The sequence below is a fragment of the Pieris napi genome, chromosome 21 (genome assembly GCF_905475465.1).
Source record: "Pieris napi chromosome 21, ilPieNapi1.2, whole genome shotgun sequence".
Lineage (NCBI taxonomy): Eukaryota > Metazoa > Arthropoda > Insecta > Lepidoptera > Pieridae > Pieris > Pieris napi.
Window position 1 is genome coordinate 1,876,761 of NC_062254.1, and position 27,680 is coordinate 1,904,440.

Below are 27,680 nucleotides of genomic sequence, written 5' to 3' on the forward strand. Positions count from 1 at the left end.
GACTGGTTTACGACTGATTTCAGCGCGACTGCATGCGCAAACCACTGTGAGAGTTCGAAATGTGCGTTACAGAATCGCTAGGCAGTTCTATCCCTATATACTACATATAGTACGAGATCCGACCGCGTGATTTATACGTTCATATGTTTGATTAATAAAATATAATTTTTATCGATATTTATAACTAAACCAATGCAGATCCGCAAAGGTGGCCATCCAAATTTGGCCGCAATTAATTTTAATTAAAATGTAATTAATTATTTATTTTTGAACAATTACGTTCACTTGTAATTGTTAAAAAATATATTTCATTAGAAATAAATATACCTGAGATACCGAGAAAGTTCAAGGTGCCATCCCTCACTTGGCCGCAACCTAATGTCAGCCAGGTGTAAACAGGTATAATTTCGTTAAATATATACGTTCATAATGTATTATCATGTTATACATACCAAATTGAAGATTAATTCTTTCCCTACATGATGAGATATAGGTGCCTATGCAAAAATGCCCGCAAATAGTGACTGCCAACGATTAAAGATAAATAAAAGCGAGAGAAACTTAAGATAAACACCCCATGTCGAATAAAGATAGAGCATCCCAGCTGCTTGTCGTTTTTATGCTACTGCGCATGCGTCCATAGATAAGGTGCTCACTGCTCAACTAGTAGCTCGCGTATTTGCTTGGAGTTTAAAATACTCCAAAAATTGAGCAGTAAAAATAATATGTCATAATAATTAATCTACCAAACTAGTGTTTTCAATATTTTTTTAATTATATTCAACTAAAACAATATTTTTTAACTGTGAAACGTCATTTTAAATATAAAATTTATCTTTTAAATAAATTTTGCCACCTTGCCTATGGACGCATGCGCAGTAGCATAAAAACGACAAGCAGCTGGGATGCTCTATCTTTATTCGACATGGGGTGTTTATCTTAAGTTTCTCTCGCTTTTATTTATCTTTAATCGTTGGCAGTCACTATTTGCGGGCATTTTTGCATAGGCACCTATATCTCATCATGTAGGGAAAGAATTAATCTTCAATTTGGTATGTATAACATGATAATACATTATGAACGTATATATTTAACGAAATTATACCTGTTTACACCTGGCTGACATTAGGTTGCGGCCAAGTGAGGGATGGCACCTTGAACTTTCTCGGTATCTCAGGTATATTTATTTCTAATGAAATATATTTTTTAACAATTACAAGTGAACGTAATTGTTCAAAAATAAATAATTAATTACATTTTAATTAAAATTAATTGCGGCCAAATTTGGATGGCCACCTTTGCGGATCTGCATTGGTTTAGTTATAAATATCGATAAAAATTATATTTTATTAATCAAACATATGAACGTATAAATCACGCGGTCGGATCTTAGACTAATATCATCGACTTCTTGAAATCTCAAATGCCACATGTTTTTACTTTCGAAGAAATAAATAAAAAAAAATTAATTTATAATTTTAATTAATATTCGACACTTGAAATTTTAATGAAAATTAAATTCTATAAATATCCTAACGTATCTTTCTTTTCCCCTCCAAGTCTCGGAAATCTAAAGATTAGATTTGTATATAAACGAACAACAGTTAAAAATTAACATTACATGTGTACTTTGTACGCACGCACTTTTTTTAATGATTCTTTCGGGTAGAAATAAAACAATATTTAATTCAATTCTTTATTTCAACACTACATACGACACTCATTATTGTCAACCATATTATCTGTTGGACTATTTTGATTATACTTAATAAGCCAGAAACATTAATTCATCTATTTACTAGTAAAGTTCCACAAATGAATGAAAAGATCCAGAATAAATACTTTTGGCACATATATGAAAAACTATATTTTATTAGTGCCTTAAATTTGTACTTTAGATTGGAACGTTACATTAGTGAAATGAGGATATTTAAATGAATAGTATAATAAAATTATTTAATAGTATATGATTTGTAATAAAATTTTAAACAAAAACTTTATTTAATTAAATAAAGACACGATAACAAGAAACATTTCCTATTTCACGTCAATGCCAAGAATATCTAACAATATTTCAGAAATAATTTCATTTATAATACATGATTATTATTATAACTTAATGAACAAGTTAATATGCAGTCCCTTAGGAGGAATATATTTTGTGCTATTTTTAATTAAAATCTATACTTTTAAGCATTAGAAACTTAACACCTTAAAAAGTATTGTAAAAAAATCTTTAAATAATTTTATAGAAAGAGAATTAAATTAAAACAGAAATTGATTTAGGTTTAAAACATTTTTACTTAAAGGACTGCGTCATAGGAACTATCAAATAAATATTAAAGGCGACATAATGTAGATGCTGGTTTAAGCGGGATCCCTTGAGAGTTTTAATGTAAACTCGTCTGTCAAAGTCCGGTTTGACAGCTGACAGGTGTTAGTTCGAACTCGTCAATAGAAAAAAAATTGTTTGAAAACAAATCTATTATAATTATATTTGTATTGGTTATCTAAATTTGAAGACTAGTGTTTCCCAACTCATTTTGTGCTATGCCCGACTAAAAAGCCTTATAACATACAACATACATAATTTAATATCTAAAATTTTGTCCAAGAAATTAAATTTAGATATTTAAGAAACTTTAATTATAGGTTTTAGGAAGAAATTACTTGGAAATTGTTAACGAAACACAGTTAGTAAAGATATAATGAAACTACAAATATTTATTTTAAAACATAATAAATTTTCGAGAAGCTCCCCAAATGTTTTTTTTTTAATCAAATTAACGCCCTGTGGGGCACGGGCCCTACATTGGGAAACACTGCTGTAGACTATTTTTTATCCAAGATATCGCGAAATTTATCTATTATTAAATTAGAACAAGGTAATTAACCGAACCTCATCTCCCGTCTGCTGATTGGTGTTTGTACTTAAACTTTTATCTACATAACCTATATTTAAACCATACTATCCAAACAAGTTCTGGACTAAACGCAACAAAATTCTCTTATGTTTTGTCTCTCAAAATTCCACAAGAGAGATAAGGACTAAACATTTTGGTATGAAATTAAAAAAAACTTATTTGTGTGTTTTGACCAATTTGAAGGTTGGAAATTAAAATGGCGCGTTTTAGTTCAGCAGACATCACTCCTTAATTGATTTCCAAATTAAACACGTAATTCCGATATTGGATACAATCCGTGACGTCATAAGGGTCGCCCAATAGAAATCGGTTTTGGAATGGATATGAACATATTGAAATCCATTCGCTAGTACTATAATCTCATTTCTGTAAATCACAGATTACGATTTCATAGTTGGCCAAATTTTGATGTCCTTTTCATTAAAAAAAATGTTTGACATACAATTGCACCGGTATCATTAGAAAATCATAATTTTTTTATGATTGGATTTACTACGATATCGAATTTCGTAATTAATATATTTTTGTCCAAATCTGAGACACCCAAGTATATCATAATTCTATATTGATTATATATTTAAATAGCTTTTGTATGTATTTTGAGTAAATAAGGTTTATTAATGCTAATACAAATACTGTTTTGCTAACAATTTAATGGCGAAGGAAGTTTTCGAATAGATTGTTTGATATACACTGGTGAGATCACAATTAAAAATTTCGTAATCTAAAAGCGGAATGTATCAACTAATTTGAGATTACAATTTGGAAAAACTATTCGAATTAGTTTTGCCAATAAGTAATCAAATTTAGGAGCTCTTTTTGAAACGTAATTAATTGAGTAAGAAACAAAAAGGAACGTATAAATTATAGAAAAAAGCTTTTTTTAAGCTCCCTGCGTAGCTATCTTTCGTATATAAATGTATAATTAATACAATCGCAATCATACATAATTAATATAATTTAATAAATTTTTCATTTTTTTTTTATTAAAAATATGTCCTAATATAAAAAAAAGCGAACAGCTCTCAAATTTGATTATCACATAAAACCTCTACTTAAAATCACTCAAAAGTCGCAAGGTAAAATCTTAAGTCAAGAGATTACCATTTTACATTTTTATTGACCACAAAAAAAAGATAAAATTAAAAATGTTTTAAATTTTGATGTTCGAAATTTTTGTATTTTACAAGAAAAGCTTTATTTGGCGCCTTCTACAAAGTACACATAATATTTGACGGAGTGGTTTAGTGGTTTATTAGTGATCGTGAACAACTCCACCAGGTCCAGGTAGGTAAGATTGCCCCTGAAGGAACACGTCAACTGCCCGAGCTGCCTGTCTGCCCTCGGAAATTGCCCACACAACGAGCGACTGCCCTCGGCGACAATCTAAAAAGTTTTTATTTCATTTTAACAGAAAAATAGCGGCCGACTTTGTTCGCCTTAAATTAATTTTTTAGAAAAAAAAAATACAAATCTTGAAGGCATGTACAATTTCATTTTTCTCAATCAGCTACAATTTTCTTTTTAAATATATGTTTTCTCTGATGAAAGATATATAGATATACAGACAAATTAATATAATTAATTAAATTTAATATAATTATATATGTTCAGACTTAAACTGAGATTAGTACAAATATACTTACCACCAGCCGCGAATATATTACTGGCGGGCGTTTTGTAAATATTGTCCTTCGCTGTTTCTACGTTGCTACGGGCATCCACTGGTATTTCTGAAATATTTGGCAATTTGTTATTTTTTACTAATAAAAGTTCTTGCTTGAATTCCGGCTCGAAGGACCAACCTATAAAGCATTACTCTGACTCAAAGTTACTTTAATTAAACAAATTATTACATACTTAATCGATAGTTATTATTGCCTAGTGCTTATTTATTAAAACTTAAGCAATACACAAGATTAAATCTCAGAATCATTCGTATATGAATGTAGAAATTATATTCTACTTCAAAATAAAAATGTAAATCACGAAGTCAGAGACATACCAAGTTGGTTCGCAACATATCTCTCCGGCCCAAGGAAGCCCATAGCGAGGAGTACCAGCTCTGCCTTGTACACCTTGTTGGTGCCAGGGACCTCTTTCATGTCCCATCTGCCTCCTGCCCCACGGGTCCATTCCACCTCAACGGCAGATACTCCGCAAACATTGCCTTCTCCTAAAATTTAATCACACTTTAGAAACCTTTCAAATCCGGAACTTATTTTCTTATAAGGTAGAGGGGCAATCGAGCCTACGGGACGCCTAAAAAGGGAGGTCGCTGCCCATTTTTTTTTTTTTTCTCCACATCACTATCTTTACAGGCTAACCGAATACAATAGTGTGGTCCTTAAATATTAATATTTTGGGCGTACATAGATAATTTTTTTTCCATTTTAGTCGGTAAGCTGCCGGCTGCTTCGAGAGAGAGAGAGACTTGGAGAGTTATCTACCAAACAAGAGTTTAATTTTAGGTAAGCATAGACATTAATCTACATAATAACCTTAGTAGATAGAGCTAATTAAAAACCTTTTTGTACATAGTTTTGCTCTTGGTACATGCACTTGTGACCATAGATTTCTGTATGGTTCGTATTAGTTTTTCTTAAGGCAAGTATGTGATCGGCCTTCTGTCTGACACACGGTCGATTCTCTACCTCCTCTTTGTTCACGATATTCTCCTTTAATGTAAGAACGAATACGAAACGTATTAAAAAATTAACGTCTGTGCCGAGCCGCCGCGACAATCTAAATAAATATATAACCAAGCTGAAAGTAACGTGTTGAAAAATATCCAGGAATTTTCAGAAAATATTAAATTAATCGTAAATTTCCAATTACGTGAAAAAATATAAAAACGCTTACCATCATCAAGGAACTCCTTCGTCAATGTGGAGAATTTCCTGGGGTCGTTTCCGAACTTAACTTTGACCTCTTCGTGTCCATAGTCAACCCTATATAGAAATGGACAAAATAATTTATTTAAGGTCCTTCAAACGTACCAATTCTCAAAACGCCGGCAACGCACTTGCGAGCCTGCTGACAATGTGTGTCCATGGGCCGCGGTATCACTTATCATCAGATGAGCCACTTGCACGTTTGCCCTTCGTTACATAAAAAACCTTTTTAACATGCAAACACTGCATGCTTAGTTAACTAACAGAATTATTTTATATTTAAATATTTGATTTAAAAAGCGATAAATATTTTGGACTAAATAAATCTTTTGAAACCTAAAAAAAATGATTTAATAAAATTTAAAATGGTAAAAATTTGTAGTACATATAAAAACGAAACGGAACGAACACAAGTAATGTTCGTAAGAAATTACGTATACTATATGTGTTCGCAAACCATAGACAATATACTTTACCTGAAAACTCTAGGCCATTGCGGCCAGGGATTATCTTGTCCTCGAGTCGGCTTAGGTTCTGGGAGAATCTCAAATGTCGTGATTGATTTGGCGCCTTGACGGAGGGACGTGGCGATACAGTCGCAGCTATAACGAAATGTATAAATTTATATTCTTAAAAAAATGTTAGTACCTAGTATGTTTTCAGAAATTGAAATTTTATTTTTTTCAGAAGTATCTAAATACTATAACTTTTATTAATAAATAAAGTAAATCAGTGGCGCTACAACCTGTTTAGGTCTTGGCCTCAGATTTCTGAATCTGTTTCATGATCATTTTTAATCCTAATAGGCAAGTAGGTGATCAGCCTCCAGTGCCTGACACACGCCGTCGACTTTTTGGGTCTAAGACATGTCGGTTTTCTCACGATGTTTTCCTTCACCGTTCGAGCAAATGTTAAATGCGCACATAGAAATAAATTCCATTGGTGCACAGCCGGGGTTCGAACCTACGAACTCAGGTATGAGAGTGGCACTCTGAAGCCATTAGGCCAACACTTCTCAATTAATTTATACAATATACTAGCAGACCGGCCAAGCGTTGCTGTGGCTAAGGTTTTAGTTATATTACATAGTAGTAATCTATTCAAGGGAAACGGTAGGAGAACACCAGTCATGGGGACCACCATGCTTTTATGGTGGTTATGCCATTAAATTGTAGCTTATGTGAAACGTTGGTACTTTCAACACAGCGCCATCTATTAGAATTGTGACTATCAAATAATAAACAAATATTTTGCAATAAAATAAAATTGCGGGTATAAAAGAGATGTAAGCTATCCTATCTTTTAAGTTAGATCAAACTGCACACGGTGTGCAATTTTGATTGAAATCGGTTCGGTAGTTTAGGAGTCCATAGCGGACAAACAACGTGACACGTAATTTATATAATCAAGATTTAATTAAAAATTTTAGTCTGTGCAAAAAACACTGTTGCGAATTAATAGTTTGTAAAGCGTCATTAAATTTTCAGAAAAATTACATTAATTTTTTTCAGAAGTATCCAAATACTTCTACACTCAATTCTTTTCAATACTAAAACTCCCTCTTATCTTAAAAATGAATTTAAATTCTCAGGTCCTTATAACTATATGTTACGCTATTAAGTTGTGGAATACGCGACCCCATAACATTGGCTACCTCCCTAACATCTTTTAAAACTCTTTTACAAAAATATTTCTTAACCGTATCCTATCCTTCTCAATCGAGACTTTTGTAATTCTTGTATTTCTTATTCTTTTGTATAGTATCACAATTCAGGAATCCGTGAGATAAACTTTATAGTTTTTTTTGTATTATTTTAGATTAGGCGAGGTGTAAAAAAATAAATAAATAATGTGATAACAAAAGAGGTATTTTAGTACATCAAACCCACGACGATTCTTTCCACAGACATCTATCTATATTTGTGAGTCACGTTTGTATATAGTCTGAACATTAGTATGTGAACTTTTCTAAAGTACTAAGGAAGTACTTTACTCCATATAGTATCATAATACTATAAAGTAATCGTAAAAAATAATTTTCAAGCACAAAATACACAGAAATGTCAAAATTACAATTGCTCAGCGTTTGCCCAACAAAGGTTTGAAAAAATCAACAAAAATAAAATATGGCTGTTACTATAATATGCTTTTGAAGTTAAATTGAGCAGCAAAAACAATTAACAGAATAGTTTAATCATTTTAATTACAAATAATTTAACTTATTTTTTGCTAAGTGTATTTTCATCTAAAGTAATTTTCAGTAATTAATAAAATTTAATTAATTCGTCTAAAGGTCAAATTCTAATATTAAATAATTCAAAAATTCTTGAATATGTACCCAGTATCACCACCACCAATAACCAGCACATTCTTGTCCTTAGCGGAGATGTATTGAGTGCTTTTGGCGTGATGCTGCGTGGGTCCAGCCTGTTTCTTCTGCCAACCCTCAAGGAACTCCATAGCAAAATGTATACCGTTGAGTTGCCGGCCCTTTAGCGGCAGGTCCCGGGGCCAAGTGGCACCCATGCATAGGACTACCGCGTTGTACCTTTAAACAATTTTTAGTAAATTCCACCGGACTATATATGTAACTAGTGGACCCGACATACGTTGTCCTGCATGATATTTCAAGCAATTAGTAAAGCAAAGTATGAAAGTACCGACTGCAGCGCCATCTTGGGTGTTTAAATATGTATTTATATGTCTATCTATCTATAATATGTATGTATATCCGTTGCCTAGTACCCATAACACAAGCTTCACCAGCTTAGCATGGGACTAGGTCAATTGGTGTGAATTGTCTTTAAAAAAAAAAACAACTCACTCGTTCGCGAGATCAGCAGCGGATATGTCCTTCCCAACATCAACATTGCACTTGAAAGAGATCCCTTCAGCAGCCATCAATTTGATTCTTCTCGCGACCACATCTTTGCCGAGTTTCATACTTGGAATACCATATTGGAGTAACCCACCTGGGCGATCGTTACGCTCAAATACGCTTACAGTGTACCCCGCCTGGACAAGAAAAATTTACAATTAAAATAATTTAGTGACTATAAGGTTTCTTTGGGGAAAAGAGAGTTAGGCCTGAAGAGGTCTGATGGAATTAAAAGACAAGTGGAGAAGAATAGTAAAGTGGAGTTGAGTAGAAAAATGGATTGGTCTGAAAAAGGACTCGTGAGGTCCTAAGGATCGACTTAGTTGTTTTTTAATTCTATATTAATTAAATTTTTATTCAAATTGTTGTTAAGGAACAAATATTAATTTATTTATTTTAAATGAGGCAGTGGCGTGCTGAGTGCTTACGCCAGGTAGGCAAAAAAATATCCATAAAATAAATACTATATCTGGGGGCAAAAAATAACCACTAAATCGCCACATCGTTCAACAAAAACGGAACGGCCGCCGTACTATCCTTGAACTTCTCGAAACAGATTTCCAAAATTAGAAGCCGAGTTATCAGTTACCAAGCAGGGATTTTATTAAATTTGCACGAGTAATTTAAGAATAATAACTAGTCGAATTTCTTAATTTTGTCGTACGTTACAACATAAGACAGAAGGTTCCTTAAGTAGCGACTGAATTACCCGAATTTGTATTTTTTACATATTGGTTTTTAAAGTGAAACTTCTTTATCGGGGTTGGAAAAATTTTTTGTGTAACATTTTTTCGTTACGCGTCACATTTTTTTCGTTACGCGCCATCTTTTGAAGTGAAACTTCTTTATCGACGTATGGGAGAAACTTTGTAGCAGGTTACGCGCCATGTTTCTTTTTGAAGTCAAACTTCTTTATCGGCGTTGGAAAAAAATTTACACACATTTTACACATTTTTCGGTTACGCGCCATCTTTTTCTTGTCCCTACCACGGTTGATCCGAAGAGATTCGAAGCCATTAGTAACAAAAATATATAATAACGATAACAATGATAGTAATACTAATAATTCTATTACAATTAATGAAATTCTGTAATAATCTTAGTACTACATAGTAGTACAGTAATAAGTTAAAATGAAATAATTGTATTTGTATTCATGTCTATGATAATAAAAGCCTTTTGTTAAACTTTATCTAATTTAACTTTATTTAACCAATTTCGTTAAGTTGCATATAGTAGATCATTTTTCGAAAAATAAGGTCATAAAGAAGTTTCACTTCTTACGTGTGTACACCTAGTACACGCACACATTTTTTTTCTTTGTATGTGTGACCTTAAATATCTGGCTGACTTTATGAACATATAAATTCTGATACTGTTCAACGGAGAGTAATCTGTATAAAACATGGCTTTAATTCAACGTTTTTACGTACGTAATTTTAACGTCGCGTTTCAAATAACTATTGATTTTTAGGCACAAAACGGTCACAGATTAGTAGAATCGAAGACGCAACAGGCTTATAAATAATGTCTTCGCCAGGTAATTTAAGACGGTCTTTGATGGAAATATCTATATTTGTGTAATTTCAGAAGGATAATTAACACGTAAAAATTTGCGACGCCATCTTATCTAGAGAAGCGTTTTGGGTGGTGTTTGAAATGGTGAATGATTAATATACATTTTTAACATAATAATAATAATATTAAGTAATCTTAAAAGGCTTTTAAATTAAAATCTTATCAATTAAATTAGTAACTGCAATGGGTCACCTAATGGAGGGTAGTACGAACATGAAGCCGATCAGAACAAGATGGCGCGGCCGAGCTACGCTCGCCAAAAGCTCAGCTGAGCTGTCAAGGCTCTTAAGGCAAACAGCGAGATTCCGTTCAAACAAAAAAAAACGTGTGGCACTCGGGGACTGCATTTTAGCTATTATATGCATTTTTATCAACTTATGCAATTATAATTATTTATTTATGCAGTATTTTTTTTCTTTGATATTAATTCAATCTACCACTCTACCAGACTCAGACTAACACTCCTTATAGTCTGTCTCACTCTAACGCCTACCGGCTGATCGGCCGCGCTTACGCTACGTCACCGATCTCGTCAGACCGATGTGAGACGCAGTATGCGTTCTGTCCCGCTCTAATGCGTATTGGCCGCACCTATATAACATCATCGTGTGTTAGGTTTTTATTTTCGTTACGGAATTTTTAAATCGGTCGCCGCGCTCAAAGCCCGCGATAAAATCTATGCAATAGTTTAAAAATAGCTGAGGGTAATTCTAGTTCAGCCGTTGTACTGTGCGTATGTTCCCAAATTCGGTGATAGTGATAATATCTAAAGTTAAATAAGCGATAACGTGGTTTAATTAAGACAAATATTATTTTGGTTAATTTTTAATTTACCTTATTAAGTTGATGCGCACACGCCAACCCGGCTGGTCCGGAACCCACAACTGCCACAGTCTTGCCATTACGATTCGTTGGAATCTGGAATAATCAAACATATTAACATTACATATAAGGGGCCATCCATAAAGTACGTCACACGAATTTTAGGACTTTTGAACCCCTCCCCCCGTCCTTGTCACAGGTTGTCACATTTTTATAACCCCCTCCTCCTGATGTGACGTCACACATTTTTTAAATTTATCTTTAAATCCTTACCATTCAAAATTCTCGTGAATTTGAGTGTCTCACTTGCATTACAACGCCGCTCTAGAAGTTAAATGACGTTGCATGAGAGATTATCGCATAGCGAGAATGCTAAATTATTAATAAATATTGATCAAGTTCGTAAATTTTAAAATTTTTAATTCACATCCAAACTTTGCGTTTTAGTATTTTAAATTTTAACATGTGACGTCACAAAAGTATTGACCCCCCCATGCCCCTTGTCACACGATGTCACACTTCGGTGATACCCTCCCTCCCCATTAACGTGTGACGTACTTTATGGATGGCCCCTAACCTTAATTGGCGATAGATTCACTTGTCATTTCTAACCGATCAAAAAAGCAAGCAATCGATTCCAACTGTCTTGTGTGGTATTTTTATTTATATCGGGTATATTCCATACGTATGAAATAAAATTTTATGTTCAGAAATTAAGAAAGCCGCCCAAAACAGGCAGTTTTACTACGCCGGATGCTTGGTGCCCCATTTGGGGGAAACGGGACTGTAATTCAAGCATGTGATGTTAAGTACTTTTTGAGATAAAGCGTTTTTGAAGGCATTTTTATTTATTTATTTATAGCCCTATATCAGAAATACAAAATATATACATTAGAACTTTTTTTTATTTTTTTTTATTGGACAATTCACACCAATTGACCTAGTCCCATGCTAAGCTGCTGAAGCTTGTGTTATGGGTACTAGGCAACGGATATACATACATATTATAGATAGATAGACATATAAATACATATTTAAACACCCAAGACCTAAGCACAACACCGCTCATCACATCGATGTTCGTCTCAGCCGGGGATCGAACCCTGGACCCATGGATTCGCAGTCAGGGGTACTAACCACTAGACCAATGAGCCGTCAAGCCGTTTTTAGTCTTTCTTAATCTACGATAACTGATTCTGTGTGCCTACGGGCAAAGGCCTCCCCCATTGTCCTCCATTTTTTCTTATTGTATACCAATCTCGTCCAGGTATTAGTCTTTCCAGCCATTTCCATGATTTCGTCGGCCCACTTTTATGGGGGGTATGGTCTAATTCCTCACAGGGACCAGCCGGGTTGGGGAATTTTGAAGGGATATAGGTACCTAAATTTTATGGATAATATTTTATACTTTTAAGTTAACAGTTTTTGAAGTGAAACTTCTTTATCGACGTATGGGAGAAATTTTGTAGCAGGTTACGCGCCATGTTGCTTTTTGAAGTCAAACTTCTTTATCGACGTTGGAAAAAAATTTACACAGATTTGTCACATTTTTCGGTTACGCGCCATCTTTTTCTTGTCCCTACCACGGTTGATCCGAAGAGATTCGAAGCCATTAGTAACAAAAATATATAATAACGATAACAATGATAGTAATACTAATAATTCTATTACAATTAATGAAATTCTGTAATAATCTTAGTACTACATAGTAGTACAGTAATAAGTTAAAATGAAATAATTGTATTTGTATTCATGTCTATGATAATAAAAGCCTTTTGTTAAACTTTATTTAACCAATTTCTGTAAAGTTGCTTATAGTAGATCATTTTTCGAAAAATAAGGTTATAAAGAAGTTTCACTTTTTATGTGTGTACACCTAGTACACGCACACATTTTTTTTTTATCTCAAGTTACTATTTCTATCTATGTCATACAGATTACACATTACAATATTTTGTTACATAATTAATAATTACCTCGGGTTGTATCCACCCGTTGTCAAAAGCGTGGTCGATGATGGCGCACTCGATGTTCTTGATGGTAACAGGTGGTTCTGATATACCCAGGACACAAGCGCCCTCGCATGGAGCCGGGCACACGCGACCCGTGAACTCTAAAACGAATATATTTAGTTCTTTAAACCGAGGTTGGTTAGAATCACGCTGTGCACCAATATTTTTCCCTATAGGCTGAAGGTAGACCGGCAGACCGGGATATCTTAATCCTAAAAGGGTTAAGGCAGCTAGGTGAGGGGTACCGGGTTCGATTCGCGGTTCGAGGGCAAGTTTTAATTTAAATTTGTTCTCGGCCTTTGGGAGGGTTGTGCGGTACCGGGCGAGTGCTTAAACCGTACATGGAGGACATGGTCGAATTTCTAAAAATCTTATACTTGACGCTGGCTAATGCAAAAACCGTGCCAGAGCCTTAAAAAGAAAAAAATTATAACACAAACTCAAAATAACTTTTTCATATAGGTTACCAAGTACACTTATGAACGTCAACAGAAAAGATGTTAAATTGATTCTAAATTTACATTTACTACCAGTTCGCAAGTCAAGGCCGTAGAGCGGGCAAGAAGAACTGGCAAGAAACTCTCCGCCACTCTTTTTAATCGCCAATTTTTGAGTCATAATACAAACAGTATTTTTGAGTCATTGGTTGCCTGGAAGAGATCGCTCGAAAGCGATAAGGCCGCCAGTTGCTCTCCTTTTTATTTAATTATGTCAATTGTACTATATTAATGTATATGCAACGAAGTGTTAATAAATAAATAAACCAAATCCAACCAAAATCAACCAACCAACCGACCAAATCAATCCCAAGGATTGAAATCATTTAAATGATTTTGAATGATGAGTTGTAAGATTGCCAAAGTTCACTAGAAATTAATAGCTAAACAGCGAATTCATAATATTAAAAAAAAAAATTAAAAAAATTACTTACCTGGGAAATTATTAGTCTGTAGCAAATGCGCCAATGCCTGCTTCCAATCCGCTCTATATATCAAATCATTCCACTTGGGTATAATGTTCCCCAGGGGGCATCCATGCTGACTCTGACAGAAGGGTACCCCGCACTCCATACAACGGGCAGCTTGTACCCGAAGACCGCGACGCACGTGAGAAAAGTTGTATATCTCATCCCAATCGCGTAAACGCTTTTCTGCAGGACGGTACATCGAAGTCTCGCGAGGGTATTTTATGAATCCTCTGAAATTTTTTAATAAGGTTTTTACGTGAACTAAAACAATTTTTATAATATACATAATACATATTATATTGTACTTTTGTTATTGACTAACGCCATCTTGTAGCAGAAACCTATATAAAGCGTGGCAACACCGGCGTTGACTCACTTTTATTTCGAGACTTCGTGCGGAACGGACTTGTTACTAACCTACTCTCAGTAGATTTTAAAAGTCTAAAGTACCTACACGTTCTAATCTTTTGTGTTTACTAATAATATTATATTATACAGTCTACATTATATAATGGACTTCAATTAGCATAGTCAACGAACTGATCACAATCCTGAGTCTGCCGGGCGTTGCGTAAATGTACGCTTAAAGCAGTTTTTATTAGCTTCAATGTAATGTATAGTCAGTACTTTATAAATATTGAAGTCAGAAATTTTAAGTATACGTGCAAGATGTATTTTTTTCGCTAAAACCATAAACGACTGAGTGCCGTATACTATTAGGACAAATAAAGAAAGATTCCAATTTTATGGACCGAAAAACTTTAGTTTAGAAATAAATCTAAAATAAATTATAAGTTACTGGACCTCTTTCATTGTCCGTTTAGTGACAAAAGTTCAACTATATATCACTGAAAAAATGCTTATAGTTATTTTTTTTCTTTATTACGATTCTATAGCTTATTCCTGTATTTGTATTCTATAAACTCTTGTATAATTCTCGTTGTTGATTTAGGGTCTCTTAAAGACCATTTTTTGTATATAAATAAAAGAGTGGGTCAGTAAACTCAAACTCAAAATATCTATATTCAAGTGGGTAACCAAGTACACTTTTGAATCGTCATGTTAAATTAATCGTAAATTTACATTTACTACCAGTTCGCAAGTCAAGGGCGTAGAGCGGGTAAGAAGAACTGGCAAGTAACTTTCCGCCACTCTTTTTAATCGCCAAGTATTGTCATGGACCAAATCAATCCCAAGGATTAGGATCATTTAAGTAGTCCTCAAATTTATAAAAAGCTTTGTTGATTATTTTTTATTTTTTCGTTTAACGAGGGCTTTGAATTTATTTAGTGATAATTCTCTAATTTCGCTTGGGAGTTTGCTGTAAAAACGAATACAATTTCCATATAAGGAGTGGTTTATCTTTTGTAAACGAGACTTACCTAGTTTTATCGATTATCTTCTCCAAATTCTTCTTGTCTTTTTCAATATCTCTTACAGCCTCTTCAATGTCCACGAGGCCGTTTTCCTCCATCTTCCCATTCGCCTCGACCTTGGGCGGCGAAGGCTGCTTCAGAGCGATTTGTTTGAGCGCCCTCTGGTATTCGTAGGGGAAAACTTTCACAAACTTGTGCGCTGGTTCCGGCCAAGTTTCTAGGAATTCTTTGGCTATTATCGATCTGGAAATGTTAATTAGTTTTAGCGCGTAGAATTCGGTTTTTTGAAGTGAAACTTCTTTATCGGGGTTGGAAAAAAATTTAGTGTAACATTTTTCGGTTACGCGTCACATGTTTCGGTTACGCGTCACATTTGACCGTTACGCGCGTCTTTTTCTCGTCCATACCACGGTTACCATTCGAAGAGATTCTAAACCATTAATAACAAAAATTTATAATAACTATAACAATGATACTAAAAATTATATTACAATTTATGAAATTCTGTAATAATCTTAGTGGTAATAAGGTAAAATGAAATAATTGTATTATTTGTATTCAAGTCTGTGATATTAAAAGCCTTTTGTTAAACTTTATCTAATTTAACTTTATTTAACCAATTTCTGTAAAGTTAGTTGCATATAGATAATTTTTCGAAAAATAAGGTCTTAAAGAAGTTTCACTTCTAACGTGTGTACACTAGTACATGCACATTTTTTTTTTAAATATAAATCTGCGTAATATTTATAATAGTGTTTACGCTAATCAGTAAATAGTTTGAGATTGTTGTAAAATACATCTATACTTTCATGAATATTCGTAATTAAATGGTAAGAGCGAGATTGCGATTTACGATTTAATCGTGTATGACTTATCTGTTCAGGCTTCATCAAAATAGCTTCAGTAGATTTTATAGTTTTTAAAAATAAAATAAATAAAATATGTTTATTATGGAACATAAGATACATGTATCACTTATTCCACGTCATTAAATTTGAATTTGTAGGCATCAATACTCATCGGCAAAGACAGAGGGTGTAGGCCGAGAGTAAAAGCCGGCGTAAAAAACTCTCGGTACTCTTTTAAAATATCAAAACATCAAACAATTTTGAGGGCTTTATACAAAAAAAAAAATTAGGTCCGTTTAATTTTCCTAAATTACTCTTGTTTATTTGTTTTTCTATAAAAATAACAATTAAGATAGATTATATCAAAAACAGTACAATTCGACCTCCAAAAGAATGTCTGTAGCGTACTGGCCAGTATTTGCCATACACTCCGTTTGCATTTTCAGTTACAAAATCTTTCTCAATACTCTCTCTCTCTCACTCACCCGGTATACTCCACAAATTCTTCCAGCAATGTCCTTACTACATCTAGGTCATCCTGTTTCTCCAAGGGCAACAGTTCCACCATTTCTGGATTGCATTTGCCCTTGAAGGAGCCGTCGATGTCGTAGACATACGCGATACCACCTGCAATATTACATAAAAATTATCAAAATTCGGCTTGTTGGGCGTTAATTTTAAAGTTATTTATTTCGTAATCTTACAGCTTACATAAATTATATACAACAAATAACAATTATACTAAACACCTAATATATACAAAGATGGAATACTTAATATATTGAAAAAGGGTGCGTGTACTTATGTACGCGCGTAAGAAGTTATACTTCTTTGGCATTATTAAAAATAGCTTTTGATTGCATGCAAATAATTAATTACAATTAAATAATCAAAGACTGGAAAAGGAGTCATTATAGTCAATAAAGTTCAGTTTACATTTGAAAAATTAAATAAATAAATATTTATTATTATTGTTGTTTTTAAATTATGTCCAATGCCGTAGCATCTTCCGTGAGCAACTTCATTCTGTTAATTTTGTATCACGGTGCGCGCGCATCGTAAAATTTTACTCTCATCAATTTTTCATAACGCGCCTAAAGAAGTATAACTTCAAAAAGCTTCAAACCTTTCCGAAAGGAAAAAAATATGAAATTAAAAAAAAATCGGCTGTGTAGTGAGAATGTGTGAAAGTGAGGGTGTGCTCATTATACAGTAGATTTAGCGCAATATTTATATAGCATTTGGTTACTGTGATAACACTGAGTACCGTTGAACCTTTTATGGTATGTTTGTATACTCGCAACCAAAAACACTGGACAACATTTCCATGAATTCCAAATTCAAATTCCAAAATAATGCCAGCAAATCAACAAATTCTAATGAAAAAATTGTAACGGAAATATTTAAAACACCAATAATGATGTTCCTACGAAGTCGTAAAAGCACTTTTGGCGGTGACATTCATGACTAAAAAGTACTTATCAGAGATTTTTTTATTTATTTTTAACAAAATAAGCTATTATTACAGATTACTTTCATGCGACAATTAAAAACATTTTTATCACATAACACAAAAAAACAACACAATATTAAAATATTTACAAAAATACTAACCATTTCTTACAATATAGGAACTGACACAAGATAGACTTTTGTCAATTCACTCAAGGGACAAAAAACGTTGTTAAAGTGAAACTCTTATTACATCGTCTCAAACTTTTTCGTCTGTGTGTTGCATGTCGCGTGACGGTCGGCCGCGGAGTAGGGATACAGTGAAAGGCGCTCGTCAAAGTATGCAAGACCAATATGGCGGCGCCTATAGTTCGCAGCAGCTGACCGTGTAGTGTATAGACTATTATTTAATATGTGTATATAATCTATATAATCGTTAAGTATTATGTTTGTCGTACACAGAGTTCAATAAAAATATTAGTTGGTGACTTAGTCTGCTTTTATTATTTCCCATTATCATTCCAATTTTCCAAGTATAAAATTGAGATTGATAAAGCTATTTTTATACCCTAAATGGAATATTATTCCAAATTTTTTTAGTTAAATTTCTTTAATGTGAAAAAAAGTTTCACTCTTACCGTGGTTTCATAAAACCACACAATTCTTTTAATCTGTACAGTTCGTTAATTAAATTATTTTTAGATATTGTTCGAAATAAATTATATGTATTAATTTTATAAAAATTGATGAGGGTGATGCAAAATATTTACGCACGGCCGATCGACACATTTTTTGTTAGTCATTGTTGAGCTTCTTTCGGGTTACGTGTTCTCGTGCATCTAGCATTTTTTATTTGGATATATACTTTTTGTTAATTATAGTTGATTATAGACACGTCTACTAATTAAAATTGTATAGTGAGTGTTTAGTGCGTGTTTAAGAACTAGTGTGAGGCAAGGTATCAATTATCATCAGTCTAACCTCTTTTTGTGCCCATATCATACTTATCCAAATCCTTACGGCTGAAAATATATGTGTGCCTATCTTCCTGTAAGGCGACATTGACGAGGTATGTACTCAGGACTTATTATTTTAATATGAATTGTGTATCGACGGCCACCGAACCGTTCTTTGTGGTACAGATATTTTAAAAAGCAATATCGGTTAGTTCCTACGTACCGCTCATTCCAGCAGCGAAGTTCCGACCAGTGAGTCCCAGCACCAGCACAGTTCCTCCCGTCATGTATTCGCAGCCGTGGTCTCCCACGCCCTCCACGACCGCCACGCACCCTGAATTACGTACGCAGAAACGTTCCGATGCGATACCCCTGAAATATTTTTTTATTAATGTAGAAGAAATCAAATAGAAATTTGATATTTTAACCTTTTTATATATAATTTTTTATATTAATTTTACTAAATCTTAAATTGTTTACCTGAAATAAGCCCGTCCCGAGGTGGCGCCGTACAAACACACATTTCCAACGATCACGTTCACGTGAGACTCGAATGGGGAGCACTTTGGTGGGTAGATTATAACTTTGCCCCCGCATAATCCTTTGCCTGGAAAATACAGTTTATGTTAACGGACCTTTTATTTTTTAACAAATTGTGAAAAGTGTTAAGACATTTACATTCTTTATAATAAATATAAATACAAAAAAAAAATTGTCGGCTTATAAACTACATTACTATATATTAATCTCTTTAATTATATTTTAAATGCTCAGGTCACAATTAAAAAAAAGCTTTGGCAATTTTGTGTTAGCCATAACACATATTTTTAACTATTTTGTATTGTGGTGTAACTTTTTTAATAAATATTATTTTTACAAAAATATTTATTCTTTTAAATTTTATTTAATAAATATTATTCTTTTTTTTAAATATTTATTCTTATAAAAAATATTGTGGTGTAAATACAAGGGTTGCCTGGAAGAAATCGCTTGTTAGCGATATAACCTGTTTTTTTTAAATGTTTAAGATAACGAAGTCTAAATACATAGATGCAGATACGCTCTCTTTAAATCACTCTCCCTCTCTTATTAATATTTGACCTCAGATAATTAGACAAATGAACTCACCGACATAGTCGTTAGAATCTCCTTCCAAAGTGACCGTCACCCCTTTGCAAAGGAAAGCGCAGAAACTCTGACCAGCCGAACCGGTCAGCGATATGTTTATTGAAGAACCCTCAGGTAGACTGTTCTCACCGTATTTCCTGTTCATTTTTTCAGTATTAGGTCATTATAATTTTACAATTAATATTAGAAGTATTACACACTGGAAGCGAACCGAATGGCAAAAGGGAACTTTTTATTTTTTATTGTTTTTGATGTCTTATTTTATTTTTTTCTTTAAGTATTGTTATTTTGTGTGTTTATGTGTATGTGTTTTCGTTTGTAATAAACGTATGTATATGTCTAAGTAACAACCTTAACCATAAATAAAGTTCTTGGAGATATAGTATTCCTACATCGAATCCAGTAGTCTACAATTATATTCATAAAGAAATATAGGGGCGGGCAAAGCCTTTTGCCATGGGGGCCACAAGACGGGGCACTGACCATACACCGGCTGAATGCTGTGCAGGTTTTAATCAACTTTTATATAACACATACATAATTATAAAAATTTAAAGAATTTCTTAGTTTTCCCAAGAAATTCTACCAATTCATACAGACATATTTTCGTTATCGAAGTACGTATGTAAAGCAATAATTACAATTTTTTTCATTGTAATATTGAGAGTTTGTCAGTCTGTGGAGATAGATGTTAGTTTTGGCTTGTCATTTGAATTTTTACAAGAAGAATTTATGTATCTAACTCTAAATGTTGTTTCTATAATTATTTCAGGTAATTGATTAATTATTAATTACTTTACATATCTTCACGAATATTGAGTTTTTAGTTGATTATTAGTTTGTAGGTTTACGGACGACAGTTTAACGAGACAACGCCATAACAAAACATTGATGAAATACTTAATAGACCAATCGAGTGGAAGAGAGATAGATGCGGCGCAAGCGTACAATGAGCGTAACGGGACAGTGAGCGTCACGGGACAGTAAGCGTCATGGGACAGTGAGCGTCACGGGACATGAGGTCACGCTTTTTCATACAGCCGGCGTTATTAGACGTTGTCACGTCAAAAATTAAGTTTAGAATTTAATTATTATTATTATTAATTATTTCAAGAACACGTTGGATTTCTTTCATACTACTACTACTATAAACTACTACTTATAATAAAAAAGTTCTTACATCGCAATATGGTACGAAAGAGTGGACGTAAATGCCCGATCTTCGTTGGTGATTCTTAAACTGACATCGACATTCTTCTCAGTACCTTCCAAAATACCAGCGCATTGTTGGATCACCTGGTTATCCAGACGCTTTTCCAACTGGAAGTCCTGTAATCATCAATATATATTACGTATACGCATACGTTGTTTCGAATTAGTATATTTCATATAAAAACTCGTATATTAAAGCGGTAATAGAATAAAGTATATAAAGTTGAAAACAAACAATCTAACACATCACATACATAAATATCACAATAGAAAGGGATTAATATCATAATTAACTAAAATTCTTCCAGTTCTTTACACTACGGGCCTAGTGAGAAAATTGAAAAGGCCAAAACCATTCGTTTTAGTGAATGTATGTGAGTGCATGTTAGTCTTAAGTGCTAAACAGTGGCAAGTGAAAAAATAGAATACAAAAAAAGTAGTATTGCCCAAAATAGGTCTTGGTCTTGCATTTTCGCAACACCAAGACTGAAACCTGCAAGACTCTTGCGGCTTGCAGTTAAGACAAACCGAGATTTGGGTGTTATTAACGCCCGAACCCAATAAACCTATCTCAATCCATAATGCACCATCTGAGATAGTAATCTTAAATAAAATGTTGTAAAAGTGTGCCAATAACCAATCGACGGATTGTAATAGCCATCTGTCGATACAAGCTATCCATGGGAGGTCGTATCAGTGTCTGTAGATAGACCTTTGTATGAAAATGACAGTTGACGAAAGCTCGATTTCAACAGTTAATTATTTTAACACATTTTAACTTACACCAGTTTTTTTATGTTTTAAACATACACATGAATATCTTATAATAATAGGCTAATAGGTATTTGCAAGACTTGCAAGACTTGCAGCAAGACCAAGACTGGCCTAAGTCTCGTCTTGGTCTTGCATTTGGGCAACACTAAAACAGAATTAATAGATACTGTGAGAATAGTAATTGGATAATTTCTTATGTTAAATATCCTTTGTAGTAAAATAGTTTAGTTTTAAATTAAGTCGTTGTGCCGAGACAATTAAAAAAAAATGTGTGTGTGTACAAAGTACACATGTCAGAAGTGAAACTTCAGTGGCAAACTAATCTTGAAGTGTTGTTCATATTTATACAAATCTAAAAGTTTAGATTTCCGATACTTAGAGGGACGGAAAAAGGAAGATATGTTAGGAATTTATTGAATTTAATTGTCATTAAAATATTAAGTGTCGAATAAATAATAATAAATAATGTGACGGTAAATTTTTTTCCAACGCCGATAAAGAAGTTTGACTTCAAAAAGGAACATGGCGCGTAACCGAAAAACGTGACGCGTAACGAAAAAATGTTACACTAAATTTTTTTCCAACCCCGATAAAGAAGTTTCACTTCAAAAAAAACTGGATTTGCAGGCTTCAAGATTCAAGGAGTTCAAAATACCTGAGACTTAGAACCTCCGATGATGTTGACCCCTGGTCGCATGTGTAAGGCATTCTTCAGTATCAGACTCAGATTCAGAGCTCGGGCTTTGTGGTTGTCGTTATTCTCACGCACTTTGAGCAAGTCCGTTCGACCGATCAGCTCCTGGAAGCGACGTACTCCGACGGCCGCCATGTGTTCACGTACCTCGAAATTTTAGACAATATAATTTAAAAAATCAATCAACTTCAAAGCTTAATACTAAACAGATTTTGATGAAATTGCAGTCCCTAAGTTGGAAACTACCTTTGATAGGATCATCTGTATATTTTTTTTAGGCTCGAATTCTAGTCTTTCAAATTTAAATCCAGTAAATTTTTCTATATTAAGACATTCGACAGCGCCAAGACGAGATTGTAACTTGATATTAATAATTAATATTCGTGAAATTTGTGAACAAACATCACCACGTAAGCAATGCGTTTTTAAAATCTATATAAAATTTTGTTAGTTATGGATAATATTTATAAGGTCCATATATTGGCGGAAATAAATGGTAATTATGTACTTAAAAGGGATACCACATACATATCTAGACTAAAACCTAATAACGAGTGAAAGGAAGGTTAAATTTAAAAAAAATTGTCGCATCGAAGATAAAGCAGTAAAATTGTCATGAATCTAAACTATTTCAAATAAATCAAATAATTATAAATGTCGTACCAAAAAAACTTTCAACAAAAATTACGAACATGTATTTTGCAATACGTACTTGTACGTTCTACATTACGTACAGATATTTTTATTGCATTTGTTAAGATTTAAAAAGCCAAAAAATTTACCTCTCCAGCCAACATAAATAGATAGTTGATGACATGCTCCGGTTTGCCAGCGAACTTCTTCCTCAGCACCGGATCCTGAGTGGCGATTCCGACGGGACACGTGTTCAAGTGGCATTTACGCATCATCGTACATCCTGAAAATATTATTCACATTCCTAAAATAGCCATAAATTCTGTTACAAATGAAAAGGCATATTTTTGAAGTTAGGCGCGTTATGAAAAATTGATGAGAGTAAAATTTTACGATGGGCGCGCACCGTGACACAAAATTAACAGAATTAAGTTGCCCACGGAAGATGCTACGGCATTGGACATAATTTAAAAACAACATTCGAATAGTAATAGAATTTATGTTACACTTAATGTAAGAGAATAATAATAAATATTTATTTATTTAATTTTTCAAATGTAAACTGAACTTTATTGACTATAATGACTCCTTTTCCAGTCTTTGATTATTTAATTGTAATTAATTATTTGCATGCAATCAAAAACTATTTTTAATAATGCCAAAGAAGTATAACTTCTTACGAGCGTACATAAGTACACGCACCCTTTTTTTTAAACATTTCAACAACAACATTTGTGGGAGTGGTCTATGATCCCAATTGAAATTGATTACGTATATTTCAAAAGTATTAAACACTTAAAATTATCCTATGATGACTACAGCTTGAAACAGAGTCTCAAAGTACTAAGGCAAGGCAAGGAAAACTTTTTAAATCTGCTTAATCATGTAAAAATCTTCATACCAAGCGCAATAAGAGGTGCTGTACTGAAGCCAAACTCATCAGCACCGAGGAGAGCTGCCACCATCACGTCAAATCCAGTACGGATCTGACCATCAGCTTGTACGACAACTCTGAAAAAAAAACCCCAAACAAAGATTAAGTCAGACACTTGAGCGCGGTTGTCTATAAACCAGATCTTAAACAAAAGGCGGAAAGATTGTGCGTTCGTTATGTTATTCTGTGAGAAAGTAAGACAAATGACCTTTATCAATCGACATACCTGGTCAATTATTATATAAGTGACGCTACAACCATTTGGGAATGAGCTTTAGATTTCTGTATATGTTTCGTTATCATGTTTTTCTAATAGGCAAGTAGGTGATCAGCCTTCTGTGCCTGACACACGCCGTTGACTTTTTGTGTCTAAGCCGGTTTCCAAACGACGTTCTATACGAGCGTACGAGCGAGCGTGAAATGCGCACGTAGGCAGAACGTCCATTGGTGCACAGCCAGGTGCTTTATTTATATAATCTTATATTCCAGTTACAACTTTTAAAATTTGAAGAGTAAAAGAGAAATTAAAAACAAATTTTAGCCTTCAAGAGATATGGTTGATAAAAAATGAAACAAGTTGTCGTAATCCCATTAAGTATACTGCCGGGTTTGGTTGAGGTTAAAATAATTGGCTAATTTTGGTACTGACACAAAGATTGATTACATTTGGAATTTGATAATACAACTTTACTTAAAGTCCTATACCTGGAAAATATTGGTTAGTTTTCTAGAACCTCACCTGGACCGAAGATCATTGAGGACCAGAACCTGATGGGTCTCCGCGATTCCAAGCTCCCAAGGTAAACCTGCACTTTTAATTCCAGTCCAGGAACTTGCTCCCGTTCCACCGTCGTGGCCGGAGATTACTATATGCTCGGCTTTACCCTAAATATTTAAATAGATTATCAGTAAATAATGTTGACCATTTAAAAGTTACGTAGTCAACATTTTGAACTGAATGAATAATAATTTATTTAGCTAAGTTAACAAATATAACTTAAGAACAGTGTTAAAAACTCAATGACTTATTTTATTAACTTATTAATTGCAATTTTACACGAGTGTGATAAAGACATAACATTGAATTGGTATTTAATATCTTTCGTACGTTAATGAAAACCTTAGTTTTAATAAAAAAAAGGGTAAAACAAGTGATAGATCAAAAAAACTGGCACTGCAAGTTCTTGCCCTTAGATTTCTGAATCTATTCGTAATCATTTTTTTAATATGCAAGTATAGTCTAAGATCCCGATATGGACCGACCTTCACCGAGATGTTTATTTGATGAAACATATTTTATATTGAATTTAATATGTCAATAAATATATTGCATATGGGTTGTTTAATAAACTTCGGTCCATGATATCCATTAATAATTTAAAAAAATATTTTTTTTTTTACATTTTGAGTTGATTTGAGATCCTAGTAGATGAACAGCTACTACAGCATTGATTTTTTTGTCAAATGCCTTCAATGTTTGTTTCCTCACGATGCTTTCTTTTACTGTATGAGTAAGCGCGAGCGCACATCAACAAGACTGACCTAAGGAGTCACTATAATAACCCAAGCTATACTTATACAATTTATAAAATATAACGTTGTATATGAAACATACCTTGGCGACTCCAGAAGCGACCACGCCCACGCCTACCTCGGAAACGAGTTTGACAGATATCCTGGCTCTAGGGTTGGCACATTTCAGATCGTAGATCAGCTCAGCCAAGTCCTCAATGGAATAGATGTCGTGGTGTGGAGGAGGTGATATCAGCCCTACGCCAGCCACGGAGCAACGCGTACGCGCTATGTCTTCCGTTACTTTGTAACCTGAGAAGAAAAATATTTATTTAAATATTCAAACTACGTCTTTGATGAGCAAAAACCATTTCAGATTATTTATTAGTGACAATAGAAGATATACAAATTTATATGTTTGATTCTGTTAAGTATTGGCTTACGTACAATGCTTGTAAATATATATGCAAACAAACATCAAGTTTTTTACACAAACACATAAAATTTCGATCAAAAACGTAAATGGTCATTAAAATAAAAAGTCATCATGGATTGGAATAATCTGTGATCGTTTTGTGTAACGTGACTTATGTATAAAAATCAATATTTAATTATGGATCTTTCGATAAATTTATGATCATTACAAATTATTTAATACATTGATTTCAAAGTGTGAAGGAACTTAGAGCTGTGTAAGCAACCGTGAAGCAACTAAATCCGGGTATCACAGATTTTTGGGCAAACCGAGTTCTTCTGAAAGAATCATGGGTATCTAGAGGGTACAAGAAATTTAAATTAAGTTAAAAGGTTCACACAAAACACAAGTAAATAAAATATCTCACCAGGTAACTCTCCCCCTTCACCCGGCTTCGCCCCCTGCGCCATTTTGATTTGTAGATCGTCAGCATGAGCCAAATATGATGCTGTGACTCCAAAACGACCCGATGCTACTTGCTTGATCGCGGATCGCTTGTTGAATTCTGCGTCCTGTAGGTTCAAATTCAAATTGCTGTTCAAGTATGTTTTGTCTCTTTTATTCATATGTAGACACTCAAGAATGATAAGGACAAAATGATCACGGTTGCTTTTGGACGTTAAGGCCGTATGGTTTCCTCAAGGGACATTAAGGCAGAATACGAAATACCACCCGTATCACCTCGACCTCCGTCGTTCCACAACTAAGCGATTCTTAAGGGGCGTTCCCACGAAGCGTTAATCACGACAGTCAACCACGACTGTCGTGATTAACGCTTCGTGGGAACGCCCCATTAAGGCAGTTATTGCCGCGCATTTGTAACCAGTTGGCTAGTGAAGTATTTCTGAACCAATTCGAAAGACCCTAAGTCTTTCATAAAAAGAGCGTTCTAATTCTTAATAGGCAGGCTACTTGCTAATTTGACTTGCGTTTTTGGTGTAGGCAAATTATTTGAACTATAACAACACACTAATTAAAGTAATATTAGCTTAGCTTAGTGCAGAACACGAGCTTAATTGAGAGTAACTCGAAAAAACTCATTGGATTTTTTAAAGTTGCATGACTGCAAATATTTTATACAATACTAACTGCCTCCGCGAATTTTTTTCGCTTTAATATGATTTTTTACTTAGCCTACCTTTTTGGTAGCTACATACAAAAACAAAATTAAAACACCAATATCCAAAATTTTGTCTTTTTTTATATTTTTTCTCCATAAAAACCTTCCTCAGAGTTTAAGAATATATATAGCTCCAACCGTCTGCGAGTTTTGACCTCAGCCACATTTTGCTATTCATTTTTTATTTATATAGATTAAACAAATACAATTATGTGGCAATTGACGACGTTATTATGGCAACATCTCAATACATAGAAGTAATAAAGTAAAAAATAAGATTTTTTTATCCAATATAAGGTAAATCCACTTAAGAAGACACCGACCTGATTCAAGTACCGATCAGCGTTTTCTCCACCTTCCCCAGTATTGGATTTCCCTCCGATGCGATTCATTGCGACTGCAAGAGTCGTGTGAGCCTCCAAAGATATCGATCCGAAGGACATGGCACCTGGAAAAATATTTTTCATACTCGACATTAAAAAACCCAGGAT

The 27,680-nt window shown here is 33.8% G+C and overlaps 1 protein-coding gene across 1 annotated transcript in view; it reads right to left on the reverse strand.

The window, feature by feature from the left end:
• Positions 1 to 1,682: 1,682 nt before the first annotated feature.
• LOC125060109 (glutamate synthase [NADH], amyloplastic) overlaps positions 1,683 to 27,680 on the reverse strand; it is a 76,858-nt gene continuing 50,860 nt past the window's right edge. Inside the window, exons 21-43 of the mRNA XM_047664825.1 lie at positions 27,513 to 27,637; positions 26,437 to 26,581; positions 25,698 to 25,906; positions 24,822 to 24,967; positions 24,050 to 24,159; positions 23,298 to 23,431; positions 22,477 to 22,662; positions 21,016 to 21,164; positions 19,836 to 19,972; positions 19,188 to 19,314; positions 18,931 to 19,079; positions 16,785 to 16,926; positions 15,458 to 15,694; positions 14,040 to 14,305; positions 13,073 to 13,209; positions 11,109 to 11,192; positions 8,643 to 8,833; positions 8,157 to 8,366; positions 6,295 to 6,420; positions 5,787 to 5,875; positions 4,930 to 5,100; positions 4,571 to 4,657; positions 1,683 to 4,310 (exon numbers count right to left, since the gene is read on the reverse strand). Coding sequence (XP_047520781.1) covers positions 4,180 to 4,310; positions 4,571 to 4,657; positions 4,930 to 5,100; positions 5,787 to 5,875; positions 6,295 to 6,420; positions 8,157 to 8,366; positions 8,643 to 8,833; positions 11,109 to 11,192; positions 13,073 to 13,209; positions 14,040 to 14,305; positions 15,458 to 15,694; positions 16,785 to 16,926; positions 18,931 to 19,079; positions 19,188 to 19,314; positions 19,836 to 19,972; positions 21,016 to 21,164; positions 22,477 to 22,662; positions 23,298 to 23,431; positions 24,050 to 24,159; positions 24,822 to 24,967; positions 25,698 to 25,906; positions 26,437 to 26,581; positions 27,513 to 27,637 — 3,488 coding nt within the window. The 3' untranslated portion in view covers positions 1,683 to 4,179. The remainder of the gene's footprint in view (positions 4,311 to 4,570; positions 4,658 to 4,929; positions 5,101 to 5,786; positions 5,876 to 6,294; positions 6,421 to 8,156; positions 8,367 to 8,642; positions 8,834 to 11,108; positions 11,193 to 13,072; positions 13,210 to 14,039; positions 14,306 to 15,457; positions 15,695 to 16,784; positions 16,927 to 18,930; positions 19,080 to 19,187; positions 19,315 to 19,835; positions 19,973 to 21,015; positions 21,165 to 22,476; positions 22,663 to 23,297; positions 23,432 to 24,049; positions 24,160 to 24,821; positions 24,968 to 25,697; positions 25,907 to 26,436; positions 26,582 to 27,512; positions 27,638 to 27,680) is intronic.